The sequence below is a fragment of the Chamaea fasciata genome, unplaced genomic scaffold, assembly GCF_029207755.1.
Source record: "Chamaea fasciata isolate MVZ Bird 193981 ecotype frontalis unplaced genomic scaffold, bChaFas1.0.hap1 SCAF_260, whole genome shotgun sequence".
NCBI lineage: Eukaryota > Metazoa > Chordata > Aves > Passeriformes > Sylviidae > Chamaea > Chamaea fasciata.
In genome coordinates, this window is record NW_027094345.1 from 98,426 (window position 1) to 118,883 (window position 20,458).

Below are 20,458 nucleotides of genomic sequence, written 5' to 3' on the forward strand. Positions count from 1 at the left end.
CGGTCACTCGGGGGTCCCGGGGGTCTCCCCGGGATGCTCTGAGCGGTCACTCGGGGGTCCCGGGGGTCTCCCCGGGATGCTCTGAGCGGTCACTCGGGGGTCCCGGTGGTCTCCCCGGGATGCTCTGAGCGGTCACTCGGGGGTCCCGGGGGTCTCCCCGGACAGCTCTGAGCGGTCACTCGGGGGTCCCGGGGGTCTCCCCGGACAGCTCTGAGCGGTCACTCGGGGGTCCCGGGGGTCTCCCCGGGCAGCTCTGAGCGGTCACTCGGGGGTCCCGGGGGTCTCCCCGGGCAGCTCTGAGCGGTCACTCGGGGGTCCCGGGGGTCTCCCCGGGCAGCTCTGAGGGGTCACTCGGGGGTCCCGGGGGTCTCCCCGGGCAGCTCTGAGCGGTCACTCGGGGGTCCCGGGGGTCTCCCGGGGTCCCGGCCGTACCTGCGGGCGCCTCCGGCGGCCCGGGCGCGGCGGGCGCGGGCGGCGGCGGCGGCGGCGGCGGCAGCGGGGCCGGGGCCGGCCCGGCGAAGATGTCGGGAGCCCCTCGGTGCCCGGCCAAGAGCGCGGCGGCGGCAACGGCAGCGGCGGCGGCGGCGGCGGAGGAATCTTCCTCCTCCTCTTCCTCGTCGTCCTCCTCGTCGTCGTCTTCCTCGTCCCCCTCGGACACCGCCATCTCCTCCTCCTCCTCCTCGTCCTCCCTCAGCGGGGACGCCATGGCGGGGTGAGGGGCGGGCGGGCGGGGGGGGGACCCTCGGCGCGCGCCGCTCCCGCCGCCCCCAAACCGCTGAGGGGAGGCGGGCGGCGAGGGAGGGAAAAAGAATAAAAAACAACAAAAAAACCCCCCCCGAGGGAGGGGCTGGAAACCGGCGACCCCCCCCCGGGCCGGGCCCGGCGGGGCCGCGCGGGGGGGGCGGCGGCGATGGGTTGAAAAACGCCCGGATCGGTTAAAAATCGCCTGAGGGCGCGGGCGGCGGCGGGCGGCGGGACGGCGCCGGCAGCGAAAATGGCCGCCCCGGGTGTAATTTTAAAATAAAACAACCCCCCCTCCTCTCTCTCCCTCCAGCACCGCCACACACAAAAAAGAGAAGAAAAGGAGGAAAAAAATAATAATAATAATAATAAAAAAAACACACCCCGGTAAGTGTTTAAAGGGGGGGGGGTGAGAAAGATGGAGAAGGGAGGGGTTAAAAATGAGGGGAAAATGGGGGGTGGTGCCCCCCCCTTCCCTCCGTGAGGGGATCTAAAAAAAAAGCGCAAAATGGCCGGAGAAAGGGGGTTTTGGGGTTTTCTTCTTAAAAAGTTGCCCCACGCACACCTTAGGGGAGGAAAGGGGGAAGGTATAAAACGCGCAAAAAAAAAAAAAAATAAATTAAAAAAAAAAACCACGACAAAACGCGACCCGCGGAAAGGGGGGAGGGGAGTTAAGGGGGGGGGGGATAATTAAAATTAATATAACAACAAAAACAACAGAAGGGAAAGGAAGGCGCTCAGGGAAGGAATGAAAGAAATCAAGGGCGAGGGTTGAAAAAGGAGTTAAATCGGAGGGGGGGCGGAAAAATGGGAAAGGGGTGGAAGGGGAGGCAAAAAGGGCGAAAAATCGACATGAAAATTTCAAAAAGGCGGCGGGGTGGGGGGGGGAAGGAACGGGGAAGGGGAAAAAAAAAGAGAAAAAAAGGAGGGAAATCAACCCTTAAAATTGATATGGCGAAAGAGGAGGGTCAAAAATAAACCGTTAAAATTTCCAATAGGGGATGACAAAAAAAGAAAAAAAAAAAAAAGTGGGGAAAAAAAAACCAAAAAAAAAAAAAAAATGGAAAGGGCTGAAAAGGGTAAAAAAAAAAAAATTAAAAAACGGCAGAAAAACCTTAAAAAAAAAAAATTCGAAACAAGACCCACGAAAAATCCTTTTTAAAAAAAAAAACTAAAAAAAAATCAAGATTTAAAATAAAAATAAGAACTGCCGAAGCTCCCCCCCCCAACCTCCCCCCCCCAGCGTTCGCCGCTACAGCCCGAGCAGGCGAAGAATCCTCATCCCGCTCGATTTTGGGTCCTTTTGGGTCAATTTTGGGGGAAAAACACAAATGATAATTTTTTGTAGGGTTTGGTTTTTTTCCCCCCAGTCCCGCTGATCCCGGCTCGGCGAGGGACAATATTTGTGCGGCCCCAAACCGGGAGAATTCTTTTTTGTTTTTAATCTTTTTTTTTTTTTGCATAAAACAAAGATGGCTGCGGTAAATTATTTCTCTTTTTTGCCTTTTTTTTTTTCTTCTCTTTCTCCTTATTCTTCCTCCCCCCCCCTCTCTCTTTTCCCCTCCCTTCACTCCCATAAAAATATTTCGGGGGGGGATTAATCAGTACTCATGCTCAGTGTGACATCAGCATAAATTGTTAAAGGTTAACTAGTTCCATACTCGTCACGCTTCCTCCTTTTTTTTTTTTTTAAAAAAAAAAAATGATTTTTTTACCCGTTTTCCCCTCATTTTTTCGCCCATTTTTTCCTCCCCCCCCTCCCCTTCAGTGATTTTAAACACGCGCTTAAAAAAAATCAATTAAAAGCGATTTTTTTTTCTTTTTAATTTTTTTTTTTTTTTTTTGTCTTTCTCCCTCCCTCCTCGACTTTGAAATACTTGGGAAGGGAGTGGTTTGGTGGGTTGGGTTTTGGGTTTGTGTTGGGTTTTTTTTTTTTTTCTCTTTTTTTTGGAGTTTCTTTAAGGCTGCAGGGAGGAAGAATTAAAAAAAAAAAAAAAAGGAGGGGGGGTTTTATAAGGATTAAAAAAAAAATGGGGTGAGGAAGGGGTTGGAAAGACGGAGGTGGGATTAAAAAAGGGATAAAAAATGATTGAAAGGGAATAAAAAAGATTGAAAAATAATAAAAAATTGAAAATGGGGGGAAAGATTGAAAATGGGAGAAAAAAGATGAAAAAGGGGGAAAGAAAAAGGGGGGAAGGTTGGAAAAGGCAAAAAGGGGAAAAATTGAACAAGGGGGAAAGGGTTAAAAAGGAGGAAAAGATTGGAAAAGGGGGGAAAACTTGGAATGAAAAATATTGGAAAAGGGAAAAGGATTTTTTAAAAAAAATGAAAGAAGAAAAATGTTCAGAAAGGGAAAAAATGGTTAGAAAATAAAAAAAGGCTGAAAGGAAAATTATTTTTTAAAAGATTGGCAAAGGGAAGAGGATTGAAAAGGGAAAAAATGGAAAAAGTTATAAAGGGAAAAAAAATTGAAAAATGAAAAAAAAAAATCCAAAAGGGTGAAAATGGAAAAATATTTAAAAGGATGAAAGCTTCGAAAATGTTCAAATTGAGAAAAAATATTCAGAAAAGGGAGAAAAGTTTACTAAAAAAATTGGAAAATGGAGAAATTTGGAAAAGGGGAAAAAACATTTAGGAAGGGGAAAAAAGGATGAAAATGGGAAATAATTATTTAGAAAGGGAAAAACGTTTTGACAAAGAAGAATAATCAAAAGGGGGGGAAAGGATGAAAAGAGGAGGAAAAGGAAAGAAGAATGTTAAAAAAAACATTGAGGAAAAAAGAAAAGGGGAGGAAAAAAGGATGAGAAAAGAAAAAAAGCACCTGAAAAAGGGGGGAAAATCAGGAAAAGGAGAAAGAAAATATCAAAAATGGGGAGGAAAAAAGGATTTAAAGTTCCCCCAAACTCAGGGCAAACCCCCCCAAAAGGTGAACTGGGTGAATTTGTCACCAGTGACGGGGTTTTAGGGGGTGAAATTGCCCAAAATGCTCCAAAATCACCCCAAAACCCCCAGGCCCTGCCCGCCCCTCCTCCCCTCGTCGAGCTCTGCTGCTTTTTTTTCTTCTCGTTCCTTTTTGGGGCTTTTTTTGCCCCAGAACTCTGGGGTGGATACGATGGGGCAGCAATTGGACCCCCCCAGCAGCTGATTTCCCCCCAGAATGGGGTAAAAAAACACCCAGAGTTTGGGGGTTTTACATTATTTGGGGTTTTTTACCCAAAATTGGTAAAATTTTCCCCCAAAATGATGTGAAATGGGGTAAAAACCACTCAGAGTTTGGGGTTTTTTACCTTATTTGGATTTTTTCCCCTTAAAATGGGGTAAAAACCACTCAGAGTTTGGGGGTTTTTTACATTATTTGGGTTTTTTACCCAAAATTGGTAAAATTTTCCCCAAAAATTGATGTAAAATGGGGGCAAAAAACCACTCAGAGTTTGGGGGTTTTACCTTATTTGGGTTTTTTTTCCCCCAAAATGATGTAAAATGGGGTGAAAACCACTCAGAGTTTGGGGGTTTTTACATTATTTGGGGTTTTTTTACCCAAAATTGGTAAAATTTTTCCCCAAAAATGATGTAAAATGGGGCAAAAACCACTCAGAGTTTGGGGGTTTTACCTTATTTGGGGTTTTTTTCCCCCAAAATGGGGGTAAAATGGGGTAAAAACCACTCAGAGTTGGGGGTTTTTACCTTATTTGGATTTTTTCCCCCCAAAATGGGGGTAAAATGGGGTAAAAACCACTCAGAGTTTGGGGGGTTTTACCTTATTTGGGATTTTTCCCCCCAAAATGGGGTAAAATGGGGTAAAAACCACTCAGAGTTGGGGTTTTTTTTATCTTATTTGGGGTTTTTTCACCTTATTTGGGTTTTTTTTTAACCCGAAAGTTGCTCCTGGTTGTTGTCACCCAGCAGGAGGAGCCCCCCGGCGAGCCCAAAATCCACCCAAAGGCTCGTGTGACACCACGGGAACCCCCCAAATCCCCCCAAAATTCTCCCCAAGTCCTCGTGTGACCCCGTGAGAACCCCAGAATTGTCCCCAAATGTCCCCAAATCCTCGGGTGACCCCCAGGTCCCAGAGGTGACAACATTCTGGGGGGCTCTTTGTGGCTGTTGTCACCCCGACCCCCGACCCCCGGGAGATTTTCCTCTTTTTTGCTCCTCGGGCCACCCCCGTGTCACCGTGTCACCGTGTCACCGTGTCACCGTGTCACCCGGCCGCCCCGCGGTGTTCCTGTCACTGTCACAGCCCCCGTGGCTCCCCGGGGGGGGCGGCATTGTCCCCTCGTGGTGTCACCGTCGGGTGGTGACAGTGTCGCCCCAGGCTGTGGTCACCCGTCACCACCCGTGTCCTGATGGGGGACGGTGACAACAGCCTGCGGGGGACGGCGGGGACGCCGCTGGGGTGACAGCTGGACAGGGGACAGGGGGGTGGGGACAGAGACAGGTGACATTGACAGCTGGTCATGGGCAGGTGACAAGAACAGGTGACAGACACAGGGACAGGTGACACTGACAGACTGACACAGGTGACACTGACAGACACACGGACAGGTGACACAGACACAGGTGACACTGACAGGGACAGGTGACACTGACAGACAGGTGACACTGACAGACACACGGACAGGTGACACAGGGACAGGTGACACTGACAGACACAGGCGGCAGAGACAGGTGACACGGACACACAGGTGACACCCCGAGCTGCGGGGACACCGCGAGCCCTCCCGGGGAGCTCAGCTCGGCCTTGGGGACAGGTCACCGTGTCACAGGTGACAGTGGCAGCGCCTGGCGGCCACGCACGGGGACAAACACCGAACAGCGGTGCCACCCCCGCGGGAAACAGCCCCGGGGACAGCCAAGGCCCCCGCAGGTGGGGACAGGACACCGCTGGGTGACACGGGCTGTCCCCAAACTGTCCCCAAGCCTGTCCCCTGCCCCGAGCCTTGCTTTGACAAAAGCCCATTTATTTCGGCTCCAAAACGTCCCGATTTGTCCCCAAAACTGGGCGGGGATCCCTCTGGGGACAGGGGAGACCCCCCAGGGGACAAAGGGAGACAAGGGGGGACCCCCAAAACTGGGGGGGGGGGGGGGGGGGGGCCTGGTGACCTCCAATGTGTGTGCGGGGGGCGTCAGCCCCTAATTTGGGGGGGGGGAGGAGTTTGGGGGGACCCCAGACCCCCCCCCCCGGTGTTTGGGGGGCTTCCCCCATCCCCGCCCCGGGGGTGACGTCACTACCAGGACGAGGTTAGGGGGGTCACGGAGGGGAGACCCCCCCCAAAAAGGGGACCACCCCCCCCCCATCCCCACGACCCCCGGAGCTCCCCCCGGCCCCTCGGGACCCCCCCCCGCACCTCGGGGCCGCTCGGGCCGGGCCCGGGGTCGCCGCCGAGCCCGCGCCGCCCGTCGCCATGGCGACGCCGCCGGAAATGCCGGCCCTGCGCGCCGCGGGGCGTGCTGGGAAACGGAGTCCGTGGTTTAATGGCTATGGCCGCGCGGTGCACGCCGGGAAATGTAGTCCCCGGCTCGGCGCCCGCTATGGCTTCCCATTACGCGCGCGGTGCACGCCGGGAGTTGCAGTTCCCCGCGCCGCGCCAGGGCTGCCGGGAAGCGGCGCCATCATGGCGGATCCGCCGGAGGAGGCGGGAGGCGGCCCGGCCGTGAGTGGGGGGCCCGGGGGGGCCCGGGGGGGCCCGGGGGGGCTCGGGGGGCTGAGCAGGGGCCGTGGGGAACTCTGAGAACTGCGGGAGGGGAAGATAAAAGATGTTCTGGGGAGGGTCTGGGGGCTTTATGGGGTGACCCCAGAGAATGTTGGGGGCCCACAGGAGCCTGGGGGGGGCCCGCAGGAGCCGGGCCGCCCCCACACCCCTCGCAGCCCCCTCCTGGCTCTCACCCGCCCCCCCTCGCTGCCCCCCCAGGAGCCCGGCCCGGGGCTCTCGGGGCCCCCCCGGGGGCGGCAGCGCCTCGAGGCTCTGCTCAACCGCAGCCTGCGGATCCGCATGTCGGACGGGCGGACCCTGGTGGGCGCCTTCCTGTGCACCGACCGCCAGAGCAACGTCATCCTGGGCTCGGCGCAGGAGTTCCTCAAGGCCGCAGGTTTGGGGGGGGGGGGGTTTGGGGGGGCCTGGGGGGGTTGTGAGGGTCTGGGGAGGGCTGGGAGCATCCCTGAGCTCCGAGCGTCGGGACAGTTTCTGGGATTGGGGCGGGAATTCCTCCAAGCCGCAGGTCCAGGGGGGTTTGGGGGGGTCCTGGGGGTGGTTTTGGGGGGTCCTGGGTGGTGATTTGGGGGGTCCTGGGGGACTTTTGGGGGGGTCCTGGAGGAGTTTTTGGGGGGTCCTGGAGGAGTTTTGGGGGGGTCCTGGGGGTGGTTTTGGGGGGTCCTGGGGGTGGTTTTGGGGGGTCCTGGGGGTGATTTGGGGGGTCCTGGGGGACTTTTGGTGGGGTCCTGGGGGACTTTTGGGGGGTCCTGGGGGAGTTTTGGGAGGTCCTGGGGGTGGTTTTTGGGGGTCCTGGAGGAGTTTTGGGGGGTCCTGACCCCTTTTCCCACCCCAGACGCGTTCCCGGGCAGCGAACCCCGAGTGCTGGGGCTGGCCATGGTCCCCGGGCACCACATCGTGTCCATCGAGGTGGAGCCCCCCTACCCCTGAGGGACCCCCCAAACCAGCCCGGGGACCCCCAGAGCTTCATGGGCCACCTGGAGGGACCCCGGAACACCTGAGAGACCCCAAAACACCTGGATGGACCCTGGAACACCTGGATGGCCCCGGAACACCTGAGAGACCCCAAAACACCTGGATGGACCCCAAAACATCTGGATGGACCCCGGAACACCTGGATGGGCCCCGGAACACCTGAGAGACCCCAAAACACCTGGATGGGCCCCAAAACCCCAATGGACCCCCAAAACCAGCCCGGGGACTCCCAGAGCTTCATGGGCCACCTGGAGGGACCCCGGAACATCTGGATGGACCCCGGAACACCTGAGAGACCCCAACACGCCTGGATGGGCCCCAAAACATCTGGATGGACCCCGGAACACCTGAGAGACCCCAAAACACCTGGATGGACCCCAGAACACTTGGATGGACCCCGAAACACCTGGATGGACCCCAAAACATCTGGATGGACCCCAGAACACCTGAGAGACCCCAAAACACCTGGATGGGGCCCCAAAACTCCCAATGGACCCCCAAAACCAGCCCGGGACTCCCAGAGCTTCATGGGCCACCTGGAGGGACCCCGGAACACCTGGAGGGACCCCGGAACATCTGGATGGACCCCGGAACACCTGAGAGACCCCAACACACCTGGATGGACGCCAAAACATCTAGATGGACCCCGGAACACCTGAGAGACCCCAAAACACCTGGATGGACGCCAAAACATCTGGATGGACTCCAGAACACCTGGATGAAGTCCAAAACCCCCAATGGACCCCAAAACCAGCCCGGGGGCCCCCCCAGTGCCTCGTGGACCCCCCAAACCCCGAGGGACCCTCCCCCCCCCAAAGCCTGAATGACCCCCCGGGACTTTGGGGGACCCCTCCCCCCCGCCCCCAAAATGTCCGGGGGGGTTGGGGGTCCCCAGGGCGCCATTAAAGCCCCCCCTCGGTGACACTGTCCCCGTGTGACATTTTGTGTGTGTCCCCCTCCCCCCGCCCATTCCTGCCCCTCCCCCACTCCCCTGGACCCCCCCCAACCCTCCCGTTCCCCTCACCCCACCCACCCAATTCCCCTCCCCCACCACCCAATTCCCCTCCCCCCACGGAGCCGTCGGGCTTTGCCATTAATTTAATCTCAGGTACAAAATAGCTTCTGGAGGGGGGGGGAGGGGGACGGGGGGCACCCGCCCCTCCCCCACCCCCAAAAAACACCGGGGGCCCGGCGGGGGGAGGGGAAGGGGGGACACGGGTGGTGGGGGGGGCGGGGCGGCCGCAGGGCCCAGCACCATGATGGGGGTGGGGGGCGGGGCGAGGGGGGAGGTGAGAACCCTCCCTTGCCCCCCCAAAGGTCAGAGGTCACGGGTGTCACGGGGGATGAGGGAGGGGTCACCTAACCCCCCCTCCCCTCCCCCCCCCCAAACCCCCAGACCCCTCCCCTCCCCCCCCTCCCGGGAGTCGGGGACCCCCGGCCCGACCCCCCCAATAAATAAAGCGACCCCTCCCCCCCCTCCCCCGCGTATAAATTAAAAAAGAGGAAAAAAAAAAACCAAAAAAAAACCCCCAAAAAATTAAAAAAAAACCCGGAAAAAAATCATTTACAAAAAAACAAAAAACACAAAACAAAAAAACCCAAAACGAGGCTCGGGGAGGGGGGGAGGGGCACCCCAAGGCCCCTCCCCCCGCGGGGGGGCTCCTGCCGCCCCCCCGTTGTTGGGGAGGGGAGGGGGTAGCACAGGCCCCTCCCCCCTTTGCACCATAGTTTGGGGGAGCCCCTCCCCCCCCTTAGAGACCTGAGCCCCACCCCGGGGCGGGGGGAGGGGCGGAGGGGGCAAATCCCCTCCCCCACCTCGGGCCCCTCCCCCCCCGGCCCGGACCCGTATGGGGGGAGGGGCGGCTGGTTCGGGGGGTGGGGGAGGGGCGAGTTTTTGGTTGAATCTTGGCAAGGGGGGGTCCGACCCCCCCCCAAAAAAAAGTGCCCCTCCCCCCCAGCCCCTCCCCCCTTTTAATGCTGAGGGGAGGGGGAGGGGACCCCCCACCCAAAACGAGCGGGGAGGGGCGGAGCCTCCCCTCCCCCTCCCCCTCCCCCCCACTGAGTTCCACAGGCCCCCAAAATTCGGGGGGGGGGAGGGGAGCGGAGAGGGAGGGGCGGCAGAAAGACCCTCCCCCATCCCCCATCCGGCGGGGGGCGGGGCGGCGGGGGGCGGGGCTCTGTGAATTCCTAGAAATCGGCGGGTTCTGTATAAAATCCGGAGGTTTGCCGCCCCAGCCCCTCCCCCCGCGGTGGGGGAGGGGCGGCCCGTCCGTTCCAGACGATTTTTCTCTTTTTTGGGGAGGGGGGTGGGAGGGGCGGGGGGGAGGGGCGATTTCTCCGCGAATAAATAAAAAGTGTTCGTGGGGGGAGGGGAGGGGAGGGGCGGGGGGAGCCCCCCCTCGCCCTTGTGCCCCTCCCCCTCCGGGGGCTCATCTGGGGGTCGGTGGCGTCACCTGGGGAGGGGAGGGGAAGGGGGAGGGGTCAGCTCAGCGGCCCCGCCTTGGGGACACCGGGAGGGGACGGTCCCCACGCAGGTGTCCCCTCGCGTGAAGGTGGCCCCACCCCGCGGCGCCGCTGTCCCAGGTGTGTCCCAGGTGTCCCCAGCCCTCCCCAGGTGTCCCCAGGTGTGTCCCCAGGTGCGTCCCCAGGTGTGTCCCCAGGTGTGTCCTCAGCCCTCCCCCGGTATCCCCAGGTGCGTCCCCAGGTGTGTCCCCAGCCCTCCCCAGGTATCCCCAGGTGTGTCCCCAGGTGTGTCCCAGGTGTCCCCAGCCCTCCCCAGGTGTCCCCAGGTGTGTCCCCAGCCCTCCCCAGGTATCCCCAGGTGTGTCCCAGGTGTCCCCAGCCCTCCCCAGGTGTCCCCAGGTATCCCCAGGTGTGTCCCCCGGTGTCCCCAGGTGTCCCCAGGTGCGTCCCCGCCCTGACCAGGGTGAAGCCGTCGTAGATCTGCATCAGCTCCTCGGTCTTGTACTGCTCGAGGACGATGACGCCGGCCAGGCCGCCCCCGCGGCGCCGCGCGCAGCCCTCGCAGTGCACCAGGTACGTGTTCCGCCCGCCCGTCTCGCTCGTCACGAACAGGATGTTGAACACCTCCACCTGCGGGGGCGGGGACAGCCCGCGGTCACGGTGACGGTCAGTGGTGTGGGCGGGGACAGCCCGCGGTCACGGTGACGGTCAGTGGTGTGGGCAGTGGGACATGTCAGTGGTCAGTGGCAGGGACAGGGACACCCCACAGTCATGGCAGTGGTCAGTGGTGTGGGCACGGACACCCCGTGGTCCTGGCAGCGGTCAGTGCGCACCCCGTGGCCACAGTGATGGTCAGTGGTGTGGCCAAGGTCATCCCATGGCCACGGCAACGGTCGGTGGCGTGGGCATGGACGTGGCAATGGTCAGCGGAACGGCCAAGGACATCCTAAGGCCGTGACGGTGACACAGCCAAGGACAAGCCAAGGACACCCCAAGGCCGTGGCAGTGACGGTGACATGGCCCTGGTGGCGGTGGTGACGGTGACAGTGACGGTGACGGTGACACTCACGTCGCACTCGTTGCAGTAGTACGCCGGCTCGTCCTTCACCCGGCCCTGGTAGGCGATTTTCTTCCCCGCGCGCACCAGGCTCTCCCGCTGCACCTGGCAGTGCTTGATGGACTGCAGCAGGCAGTACCTGCCCACGGGGGGGAGGGACAGGTCACCTGGTGGCACCTGGTGGCACCTGATGTCACCCGCTGTGTGTGGGGACACTGCCGCCAGGGACTGTCACCCGCCGTGGGGCAGCCGAGCCACCAAGTCCCCCAGAGTCTCTGCTGTCCCTGTCCTGCTGTGTGCCACGTGTCCCCAGCCCGTGTCCCCGGGTGTCCCCAGGTGTCCCCGGGTGTCCCCGGGTGTCCCCGGGTGTCCCCAGGTGTCCCCGGGTGTCCCCGGGTGTCCCCAGGTGTCCCCAGGTGTCCCCCCCCGCTCACTTGATCATCTTGTAGAGGTCGGGGTCGCTGATCTTGACGGTCCTGGCCACGTTCCAGGAGACGTGGATCATGGGCACGATGGACTTGACGTTCTTCACCTCGTTCCACTCGTAGCGCTCCAGGGCCAGCTGGTACTGGTACGCTGGGGACACCGGGGACACGGGGACGTCACGGCCACCGCCACCGCCGAGCCCCCCGGGACGCTCTGTGGCCACCACGGGGCAGAGCTGCGTTGTCCTGGCACGGCCGTGGTGTGTCCCCGTGTCCCCACACTGATGTCCCAGTGTCCCCATGTCCCCCACGTCCCCGGTGTCCCCGATGTCCCTGTGCCCTGTACCCGGGTGATGTTGTCTCCCCTCAATGTCCCCGTGTCCCCAAATGTCTCCAATGTCCCCAGTGTCCCCCGTGTCCCCAGCAGTGTCCCCATGTCCCCGTGTCCCCAGCAGTGTCCCCTCACCCGTCAGCGGCCCCACGTTCCAGGCGATGTTGTTGTCCCCAGCAGTGTCCCCAGTGTCCCCAGCAGTGTCCCCATGTCCCCAGCAGTGTCCCCGTGTCCCCAGCAGTGTCCCCAGTGTCCCCAGCAGTGTCCCCATGTCCCCAGCAGTGTCCCCGTGTCCCCAGCAGTGTCCCCAGTGTCCCCAGCAGTGTCCCCCATGTCCCCAGCAGTGTCCCCAGCAGTGTCCCCAGCAGTGTCCCCAGTGTCCCCAGCAGTGTCCCCGTGTCCCCAGCAGTGTCCCCAGCAGTGTCCCCGTGTCCCCAGCAGTGTCCCCGTGTCCCCAGCAGTGTCCCCAGTGTCCCCAGCAGTGTCCCCATGTCCCCAGCAGTGTCCCCATGTCCCCAGCAGTGTCCCCCATGTCCCCGTGTCCCCAGCAGTGTCCCCCATGTCCCCAGCAGTGTCCCCATGTCCCCAGCAGTGTCCCTGTGTCCCCAGCAGTGTCCCCAGCAGTGTCCCCGTGTCCCCAGCAGTGTCCCCAGTGTCCCCAGCAGTGTCCCCAGCAGTGTCCCCGTGTCCCCAGCAGTGTCCCCAGCAGTGTCCCCAGCAGTGTCCCCGTGTCCCCAGCAGTGTCCCCAGCAGTGTCCCCAGCAGTGTCCCCAGCAGTGTCCCCAGCAGTGTCCCCTCACCCGTCAGCGGCCCCACGTTCCAGGCGATGTTGTTGCACCAGCCCGTGGCCTGCACCCAGTGCACGGTGCCGGCGTTGATCCACACCAGGTCCCCGGGGCGCTGCACGAAGCGGTACACCGGGATGTTGGAGCGGTACAGGTCCTCCAGGATGGGCCACCACGAGCCCGTCAGGTAGTCCACGCCGTGCCTGCGCCGGGGGCGTGGTCAGCGACGGCCCCGCCCACCTCGGGACACGCCCGCCCAGCCCCACCCCTTCCCTCCGCACCCGGAGAGCCTCCCCAGTGCTGGGGAAGGGGGGGGTTGGCCACGCCCATTGCACTTGGCTACGCCCCCGTGTGTAGCCACGCCCCTGTATTATCACCCACTGACTCTGTCCAGGCCACACCCCCAAATAATTATCACTAATTATGGTGTGTTTGCTCCTTTATGCAGATCCCGCCCCTTTCACCGTAGCCCCGCCCCTTTCTCCACAGCCCCACCACTTAGCCCCTCCTCTTTACCTAAGCCCCACCCCTTTTCCCTCAGCCCTCCCTGCTTTACCTCAGCCCCTCCTCTTCCTGCAAACCCCACCCCTTCTCCAAAACCACGCCCCATTTCCCAGAGCCCTCCCTCCTTCCTTCAGCCCCTCCCCTTTTCTCCACGACCCCTCCCCTTTCCCCAGGCCCCGCCCACCTCTCACAGAAGGCGGAGACCGTCTCCCAGTAGTTCTGCACCAACAACCCCGCGCCCTTTCGCTGGCCGCGCCCTCTTTATGCAAACCACGCCCCGTTTTATGCAGGCCCCGCCCACCTGTCGCAGAAGGCGGAGATGGTCTCCCAGTAGTGCTCGTGCACGGCGAACCACTCGCAGTCGCCGGGGCCGATGTTGATGTTCACCGAGCAGAAGTTGTTGTTCTCCTGGTGGCCTGCGGGGGACGCCGTCACCCCCCCCGGCCACCACAGCGCGGCTGCTCCGGGCCACGTGTCCCCAGGTGTGTCCCCCCAGGTGTGTCCCCCCAGGTGTGTCCCCGCCAGGTGTGTCCCAGGTGTGTCCCAGGTGTCCCCAGGTGTCCCCAGGTGTGTCCCCAGGTGTGCCCATGTCCCCAGGTGTGTCCCAGGTGTGTCCCCAGGTGTCCCCAGGTGTGTCCCCAGGTGTGCCCATGTCCCCAGGTGTGTCCCAGGTGTGTCCCCAGGTGTCCCCAGGTGTGTCCCCAGGTGTGCCCATGTCCCCAGGTGTGTCCCAGGTGTCCCCAGGTGTGTCCCAGGTGTCCCCAGGTGTGTCCCCAGGTGTCCCCGGCTCACCGGGGGTGCGGCTGCCGGGCACTTTCATGTACAGCTGCACGGTGTTCATGCCCAGGATGGTGTGACCCCATGTGTCCCCATGTCCCCAGGTGTGTCCCAGGTGTGTCCCAGGTGTCCCCAGGTGTCCCCAGGTGTCCCCAGGTGTCCCCAGGTGTGTCCCAGGTGTCCCCAGGTGTGTCCCAGGTGTGCCCATGTCCCCAGGTGTGTCCCAGGTGTGTCCCCAGGTGTGTCCCCAGGTGTCCCAGGTGTCCCCGGCTCACCGGGGGTGCGGCTGCCGGGCACTTTCATGTACAGCTGCACGGTGTTCATGCCCAGGATGGTGTGGCCCACGTGGCTCAGCATGTTCCCCGTGGACGACACGCGCATGAACGCCGGCAGCTTCAGCAGCTCCTGCAGCTGCGGCTTCCACCTGCGGGGACGGGGGACAGCCGCGTCACCTGGGGGGCGGCACCTGCCTGGGGGCACGGCCTGCCCCGGGGGGGCCGGCCTGTGTCACCTGGGAGCGGCCCTGACCCCCCATTGTCACCTGGGAGTGACCCTGACCCCCCCATTGTCACCCACAGGTGACCCCGACCCCCCCATTGTCACCTGGGAGTGACCCTGACCCCCCATTGTCACCCACAGGTGACCCTGAGCCCCCCATTGTCACCTGGGAGCGGCCCTGACCCCCCCATTGTCACCTGGGAGTGACCCTGACCCCCCCATTGTCACCCACAGGTGACCCTGACCCCCCCCATTGTCACCTGGGAGTGACCCTGACCCCCTCATTGTCACCCACAGGTGACCCTGACCCCCCATTGTCACCTGGGAGCGACCCTGACCCTCCCATTGTCACCTGAGGGGCGGCTGTGACCCCCCATTGTCACCCAAGTGTCCCCGTGGTCACGCAGGTGTCCCCAGGGCCACCCAGCCGTCCCCGCCCCCCGCTGTCACCCCGGTGTCCCCGTTGTCACCTCTTGGCGTCTGACAGGTCGATGTTGGTCCCGAACTTGATGATCTGGTGGGATTTCTGGTCGGGGGGGCTGGGGGGGACACGGGGTCACGGGAGGGGCGGGGACATGCCACCCCTCCAGGGCTTGGGGACCCCCCTGGGGACACCCTGGGGACACCAGGACACCCCCCCCAAAGGACACGGGGACCCCTTGGGGACATTGGGACCCCCCCCAGTGACACCCTGGGGACATTGGGACACCCCCAAAGGACACGGGGACCCCTTGGGGACATTGGGAGCCCCCCAGTGACACCCTGGGGACACTGGGACGCCCCCAAAGGACACGGGGACTCCTTGGGGACATTGGGACCCCCCCAGTGACACCCTGGGGACACTGGGACACCCCCAAAGGACACGGGGACTCCTTGGGGACATTGGGACCCCCCCAGTGACACCCTGGGGACATTGGGACACCCCCAAAGGACACGGGGACTCCTTGGGGACATTGGGACCCCCCCAGTGACACCCTGGGGACACTGGGACACCCCCAAAGGACACGGGGACCCCTTGGGGACATTGGGACCCCCCCCAGTGACACCCTGGGGACATTGGGACACCCCCAAAGGACACGGGGACTCCTTGGGGACATTGGGACCCCCCGCGCCCGCAGCGGTGACACCTTGTCCCCCCCAGGCTGTCCCCAAAGGGCACCGCGGGCGTGTCCCCACCTGGGCGGGGTCTCGGTGGTGCTGTCGGGCTCCTCGGCCTCCTCATCCTCGCTGTCCTTGTCCTCCTGTGGGGACAGGGTCACCTCAGCCCCTCCGGACGCTGGGGGACGCTTGGGGACAACCCAGGAACTCCAGGGGACACTTGGGGACACTCTGGGGACATCGTGGGGGCTCCTGGACACGCCCTCAGCACGCCATGGGACACTCAGGGACACCAGGGGACACCTGGGGACACCTCAGAGACACCAGGGGACAGCCCGGGGACACCAGGGGACACTTGGGGACACCTGGGGACACCCTGGGGACAGCCCGGGGACACCAGGGGACACTTGGGGACACCAGGGGACACCCTGGGGACAGCCCGGGGACACCAGGGGATACTTGGAAACACCAGGGGACACTCTGGGGACACCATGAAGGCTCCTGGACATGCCCTCAGCACGCCATGGGACACTCAGGGACACCAGGGGACACCTGGGGACACCTCAGAGACACCAGGGGACAGCCCGGGGACACCTGGGGACACCAGGGGACACCCTGGGGACACCTCAGAGACACCAGGGGACACTAGGGGACAGCCTGGGGACACTTGGGGACACCCTGGGGACACCAGGGGACACTTGGGGACAGCCTGGGGACACTCGAGGACACGAGTCCCCTGCACCCCTCGTGCCCCCCGAGCCCACCGTCCCCTGTCCCCGTGTCCCCTCCCCGGTCACCTGCAGGGAAGGACGAGGCCTGGTGGCACTGGGCGTGCTGGGACACGCTGGCCTGGGCTCCCTGCTGACTGTCCCCTGTGTCCCCTGACCCCGGGGTGTGTCCCCCGTGTGTCCCCATGTCCCCGTCCCTCACCTGCAGCGACCCCTGGGAGGAGGATGCCGGCTACCGGGCGTACCTGGGTGACGTCACAGGGCCACACCTGGCGTGTCCCCTGTCCCTGAGGTGTGTCCCCTGTGTGTCCCCCATGTCCCCACCGTGTCCCTGTCCCCGTCCCTCACCTGCACGGACCCCTGGAAGGACGAGGCCTGGTACCAGGCGTACCTGGCTGACGTCACAGGGCCACACCTGGCGTGTCCCCTGTCCCTGAGGTGTGTCCCTCGTGTCCCCAGTGTGTCCCCAACGTGTCCCTGTCCCTGAGGTGTGTCCCCATGTCCCCACCGTGTCCCCGTCCCTGTCCCTCACCTGCACGGACCCCTGGAAGGAGGATGCCGGGTACTGTGCGTACCTGGCTGACGTCACAGGGCCACACCTGGCGTGTCCCCTGTCCCTGAGGTGTGTCCCTCGTGTCCCCAGTGTGTCCCCAACGTGTCCCTGTCCCTGAGGTGTGTCCCCATGTCCCCAACATGTCCCTGTCCCCTGTCCCTCACCTGCAGGGACCCCTGGAAGGAGGATGCCGGGTACTGTGCGTACCTGGGTGACGTCACAGGGCCACACCTGGCGTGTCCCCTGTCCCTGAGGTGTGTCCCCTGTGTGTCCCCTGACCCCGGGGTGTGTCCTCCATGTGTCCCCATGTCCCCACCGTGTCCCCATCCCTGTCCCTCACCTGCACGGACCCCTGGAAGGAGGATGCCGGGTACCGGGCGTACCTGGCTGACGTCACAGGGCCACACCTGGCGTGTCCCCTGTCCCTGAGGTGTGTCCCCACGCCCTGTGGGTGTCCCCAGCGTGTCCCCGTCCCCGTCCCTCACCTGCAGGGACTCCTGGAAGGACGAGGCCTGGTACTGCGCGTACTTGGCGATGGTGGTGTGGGAGCGGCTGCTCTCGCAGGGCCACACCTGCCGCGTCCCCGACAGGTCCCAGTTCTGGTCCGAGGGCTGCTGCACCTGCGTGCGCACCTCGACGGCGTGCTCGCCGCTGGCCTCCACCAGCGTCTTGGTGCTGAACAGCCCCAGGTCTGCCGCCAAAACGGGGGGTTGGGGCGTTTTGGGGGGCGCCGAGGGGGGGTCAGGGGGACAGGAAGGATCCCAAGGCCACCAGGACAGGGACAAGGGCGGGGACAGCCCTGGGTGACGGGGACAGGGAGAGGCCACCGGGGATTTTGAGGGGTCTGGGGGATTTGGGGGGGGTTGGGGCTGTTTGGGGGTCTTTGGGGCTGTTTCGAGGGGGTTTGGGGGTGTTTTGGGGGGGTATTTTTGGTGGGTTTGGGGGGATTTGGGGCTGTTTGGGGCTGTTTTGGGGGTGTTTGGGGTGGGTTTGAGGGGATTTTGGGGTGTTTGGAGTGGTTTGAAGGGATTTTGGGGTGTCTGGGGTGGTTTTGAGGGTATTTTGGGGTATTTTGTGTGGTTTTGAGGGGATTTTGGGGTGTTTTGGGTGTTTTTGAGGGTATTTTGGGGTATTTTGTGTGGTTTTGAGGGGATTTTGGGGTGTCTGGGGTGGTTTTGAGGGGATTGTGGGGTGTTTGGGTGGGTTTGAGGGGATTTTGGGGTGTCTGGGGTGGTTTTGAGGGGATTGTGGGGTGTTTGGGTGGGTTTGAGGGGATTTTGGGGTGTCTGGGGTGGTTTTGAGGGGATTGTGGGGTGTTTGGGTGGGTTTGAGGGGATTTTGGGGTGTCTGGGGTGGTTTTGAGGGGATTGTGGGGTGTTTGGGTGGGTTTGAGGGGATTTTGGGGTGTCTGGGGTGGTTTTGAGGGGATTGTGGGGTGTTTGGGTGGGTTTGAGGGGATTTTGGGGTGTCTGGGGTGGTTTTGAGGGGATTGTGGGGTGTTTGGGTGGGTTTGAGAGGATTTTGGGGTGTCTGGGGTGGTTTTGAGGGGATTGTGGGGTGTTTGGGTGGGTTTGAGGGGATTTTGGGGTGTCTGGGGTGGTTTTGAGGGGATTGTGGTCTGTTTTGGGTGGGTTTGAGGGGATTTTGGGGTGTTTTGGGTGGTTTTGAGGGGATTTTGGGGTGTTTGGGGTGGTTTGAAGGGATTTTGGGGTGTTTTGGGTGGTTTGAAGGGATTTTGGGGTGTTTTGGGTGGTTTTGAGGGGATTTTGGGCCGTTTTGGGGTGTTTTGGGGTGACTCACTGAGGCGCAGGGACCCCGCCAGCCCCCGGATGACGGTGATGGGGTTCTTGGGGTCGGTGCAGAACTGCAGCAGCACGGGCGAGAAGGCGTCGCGTTTGCTCTCCAGCTGGGCGGGAACAGCGGCGGCCAATCAGCGACCGGCGCCCCACAAAGGGACCAATCGCAGCCCACCGCCCTCAGGAAGGGACCAATCAGCACCCGGCACCCGGAGAAAGGACCAATCGCTGCACAGCACCCTCATGCACGGACCAATCACAGCCTGACACCTCCGCGCAACAATCAGGTCAGCGCCAATCAGGATGGAGATGGTCTGGGGCATCAGCCAATCAGGATGGACATGGCCTGGTTCACCATTCACCAGCCAATGAGGATTTGGGTAGCCCAACCGAGCAGTCAATCAGGACAGAGACGGTTTGGCTGGCCAGCCAATCAGGATTGAAAGGCCATGAGCCGGCAGCCAATCAGCAGCAGGATTTGCTGGGAAACTCTGCCCGCCCTCACGCATTGGCCAATCAGCACTAGGGAGCAGCCAATCAGAGGGGGACGTTTCCTGTCCCAGCAGCCAATCAGGGAGGCTTTGGCGGATCCCTCCCCTTCTGGCAGCCAATCAACAAAGAGCTGCCCATGATAGACCAATCAGGAAGGGAGGGATCCAGCCAGGGGCCAATCAGCAGAGAGAGAGAATCTGCCAGGGAGCCAATCAGCAGCGAGGATGCCCAGCACCTTGCCCACCAGCCAATCAGGAGCGGGGACACCCCGGGATCCCCGGCAGGGAGCCAATCAGCAACCAAGACACCCATCCGGGGAGCCAATCAGGAGGCAGGGGAGCCATCCGTGGAGCCAATCAGCAGGCAGGGGCCGCGGGCAGCAGCCAATGGGGACTCACGTAGATGCTGGGCGTGGGCGGGTTCAGTTTGTCCCTGGGGAGCTGCTCGCGGGCGTCGATTCGCGGCTTCACCGACTGGGCGGGGCACAGGTAGGACTCGCGGAACGGCCCCTTCAGCCGCGCCTGCCTGCGGGGGCAGCGTCAGTGCCACCCCAAAATAATCCCCCAAATAATCCCCCAAATCGCCACCCTGGAGATGCCCAGATTCCCCTGGAATCACCCAAATCCTAAAAACACCCCAAAAAATTCCCACCCTGGAGCTGCTGAAACACACCTGGAATCACCCGAATCACCCCAAATCCCCGAAATCCCCACCTTGGAACTGCCCAAACTGCCCCAGAATCCACCAAATTCCCCCAGGACCTCCCAAATCCTGCTCACAGTCCCCTGAAATCCCCCTGGGATTGTTCTAAACCTCCACAGGACCCCCAAAATCCCCCTGGGATTGTTCTAAACCTCCATAAGACCCCCGAAACCCCCCTGGGATTGTTCTAAACCTCCATAAGACCCCCAAAATCCCCCTGGGATTGTTCTAAACCTCCATAAGACCCCCGAAATCCCCCTGGGATTGTTCTAAAGCTCCATAAGACCCCCAAAACCCCCTGGGATTGTTCTAAACCTCCATAAGACCCCCGAAACCCCCCCTGGGATTGTTCTAAACCTCCATAAGACCCCCGAAATCCCCCTGGGATTGTTTTAAACCTCCACAGGACCCCCAAAATCCCCCTGGGATTGTTCTAAATCTCCACAGGACCCCCAAAATCCCCCTGGGATTGTTCTAAACCTCCATAAGACCCCCGAAACCCCCCTGGGATTGTTCTAAAGCTCCATAAGACCCCCGAAATCCCCTGGGATTGTTCTAAACCTCCACAGGACCCCCAAAAATCCCCCTGGGATTGTTCTAAATCTCCACAGGACCCCCCAAAATCCCCCTGGGATTGTTCTAAACCTCCACAGGACCCCCGAAATCCCCCTGGGATTGTTCTAAACCTCCACAGGACCCCCGAAATCCCCCTGGGATTGTTCTAAACCTCCATAAGACCCCCGAAACCCCCCTGGGATTGTTCTAAACCTCCACAGGACCCCCAAAATCCCCCTGGGATTGTTCTAAAACCTCCACAGGACC

At 61.4% G+C, this 20,458-nt stretch overlaps 3 protein-coding genes across 4 annotated transcripts in view; 1 reads left to right on the plus strand and 2 right to left on the minus strand.

Moving 5' to 3' along the window:
* The window catches only part of CHD3 (chromodomain helicase DNA binding protein 3), a 45,866-nt gene extending 44,570 nt beyond the window's left edge, over positions 1-1,296 (minus strand). Inside the window, exon 1 of one of the 2 annotated variants that reach the window (XM_066208467.1) lies at positions 433-1,296. In XM_066208467.1, coding sequence (XP_066064564.1) covers positions 433-706 — 274 coding nt within the window. In that variant the 5' untranslated portion in view covers positions 707-1,296. The remainder of the gene's footprint in view (positions 1-432) is intronic. The other variant, XM_066208468.1, reaches the window with a different exon arrangement.
* A 4,835-nt stretch (positions 1,297-6,131) lies between these two features.
* LOC136305068 (N-alpha-acetyltransferase 38, NatC auxiliary subunit-like) lies at positions 6,132-8,349 on the plus strand. The gene is made up of 3 exons (XM_066208487.1): positions 6,132-6,395; positions 6,654-6,831; positions 7,288-8,349. Exons 1-3 carry the CDS (start codon positions 6,147-6,149, stop codon positions 7,380-7,382), a joined length of 522 nt encoding a protein of 173 aa, XP_066064584.1. The 5' UTR covers positions 6,132-6,146; the 3' UTR covers positions 7,383-8,349.
* A 564-nt stretch (positions 8,350-8,913) lies between these two features.
* On the minus strand, positions 8,914-19,475 carry LOC136305062 (lysine-specific demethylase 6B-like; the record flags this gene model as incomplete). Its single annotated transcript, XM_066208466.1, has 12 exons — positions 8,914-9,880; positions 10,350-10,520; positions 10,960-11,086; positions 11,382-11,523; positions 12,504-12,691; positions 13,294-13,408; positions 14,045-14,193; positions 14,738-14,806; positions 15,444-15,508; positions 17,132-17,337; positions 18,447-18,552; positions 19,333-19,475. Coding segments are annotated over 12 exons (1,505 nt in total), but the record flags the coding sequence as incomplete, so codon positions are not given.
* Between the last annotated feature and the right edge of the window lie 983 nt (positions 19,476-20,458).

Excerpts from the sequence above, each read along its gene's own strand:
- LOC136305068 (XM_066208487.1), top strand. The coding sequence starts at position 6,147 with ATGGCGACGCCGCCGGAAATGCCGGCCCTGCGCGCCGCGGGGCGTGCT. Across the intron at positions 6,396-6,653 it reads AGGCGGGAGGCGGCCCGGCC|GAGCCCGGCCCGGGGCTCTC; the intron begins GTGAGTGGGGGG and ends CTGCCCCCCCAG. Across the intron at positions 6,832-7,287 it reads GGAGTTCCTCAAGGCCGCAG|ACGCGTTCCCGGGCAGCGAA; the intron begins GTTTGGGGGGGG and ends TTCCCACCCCAG.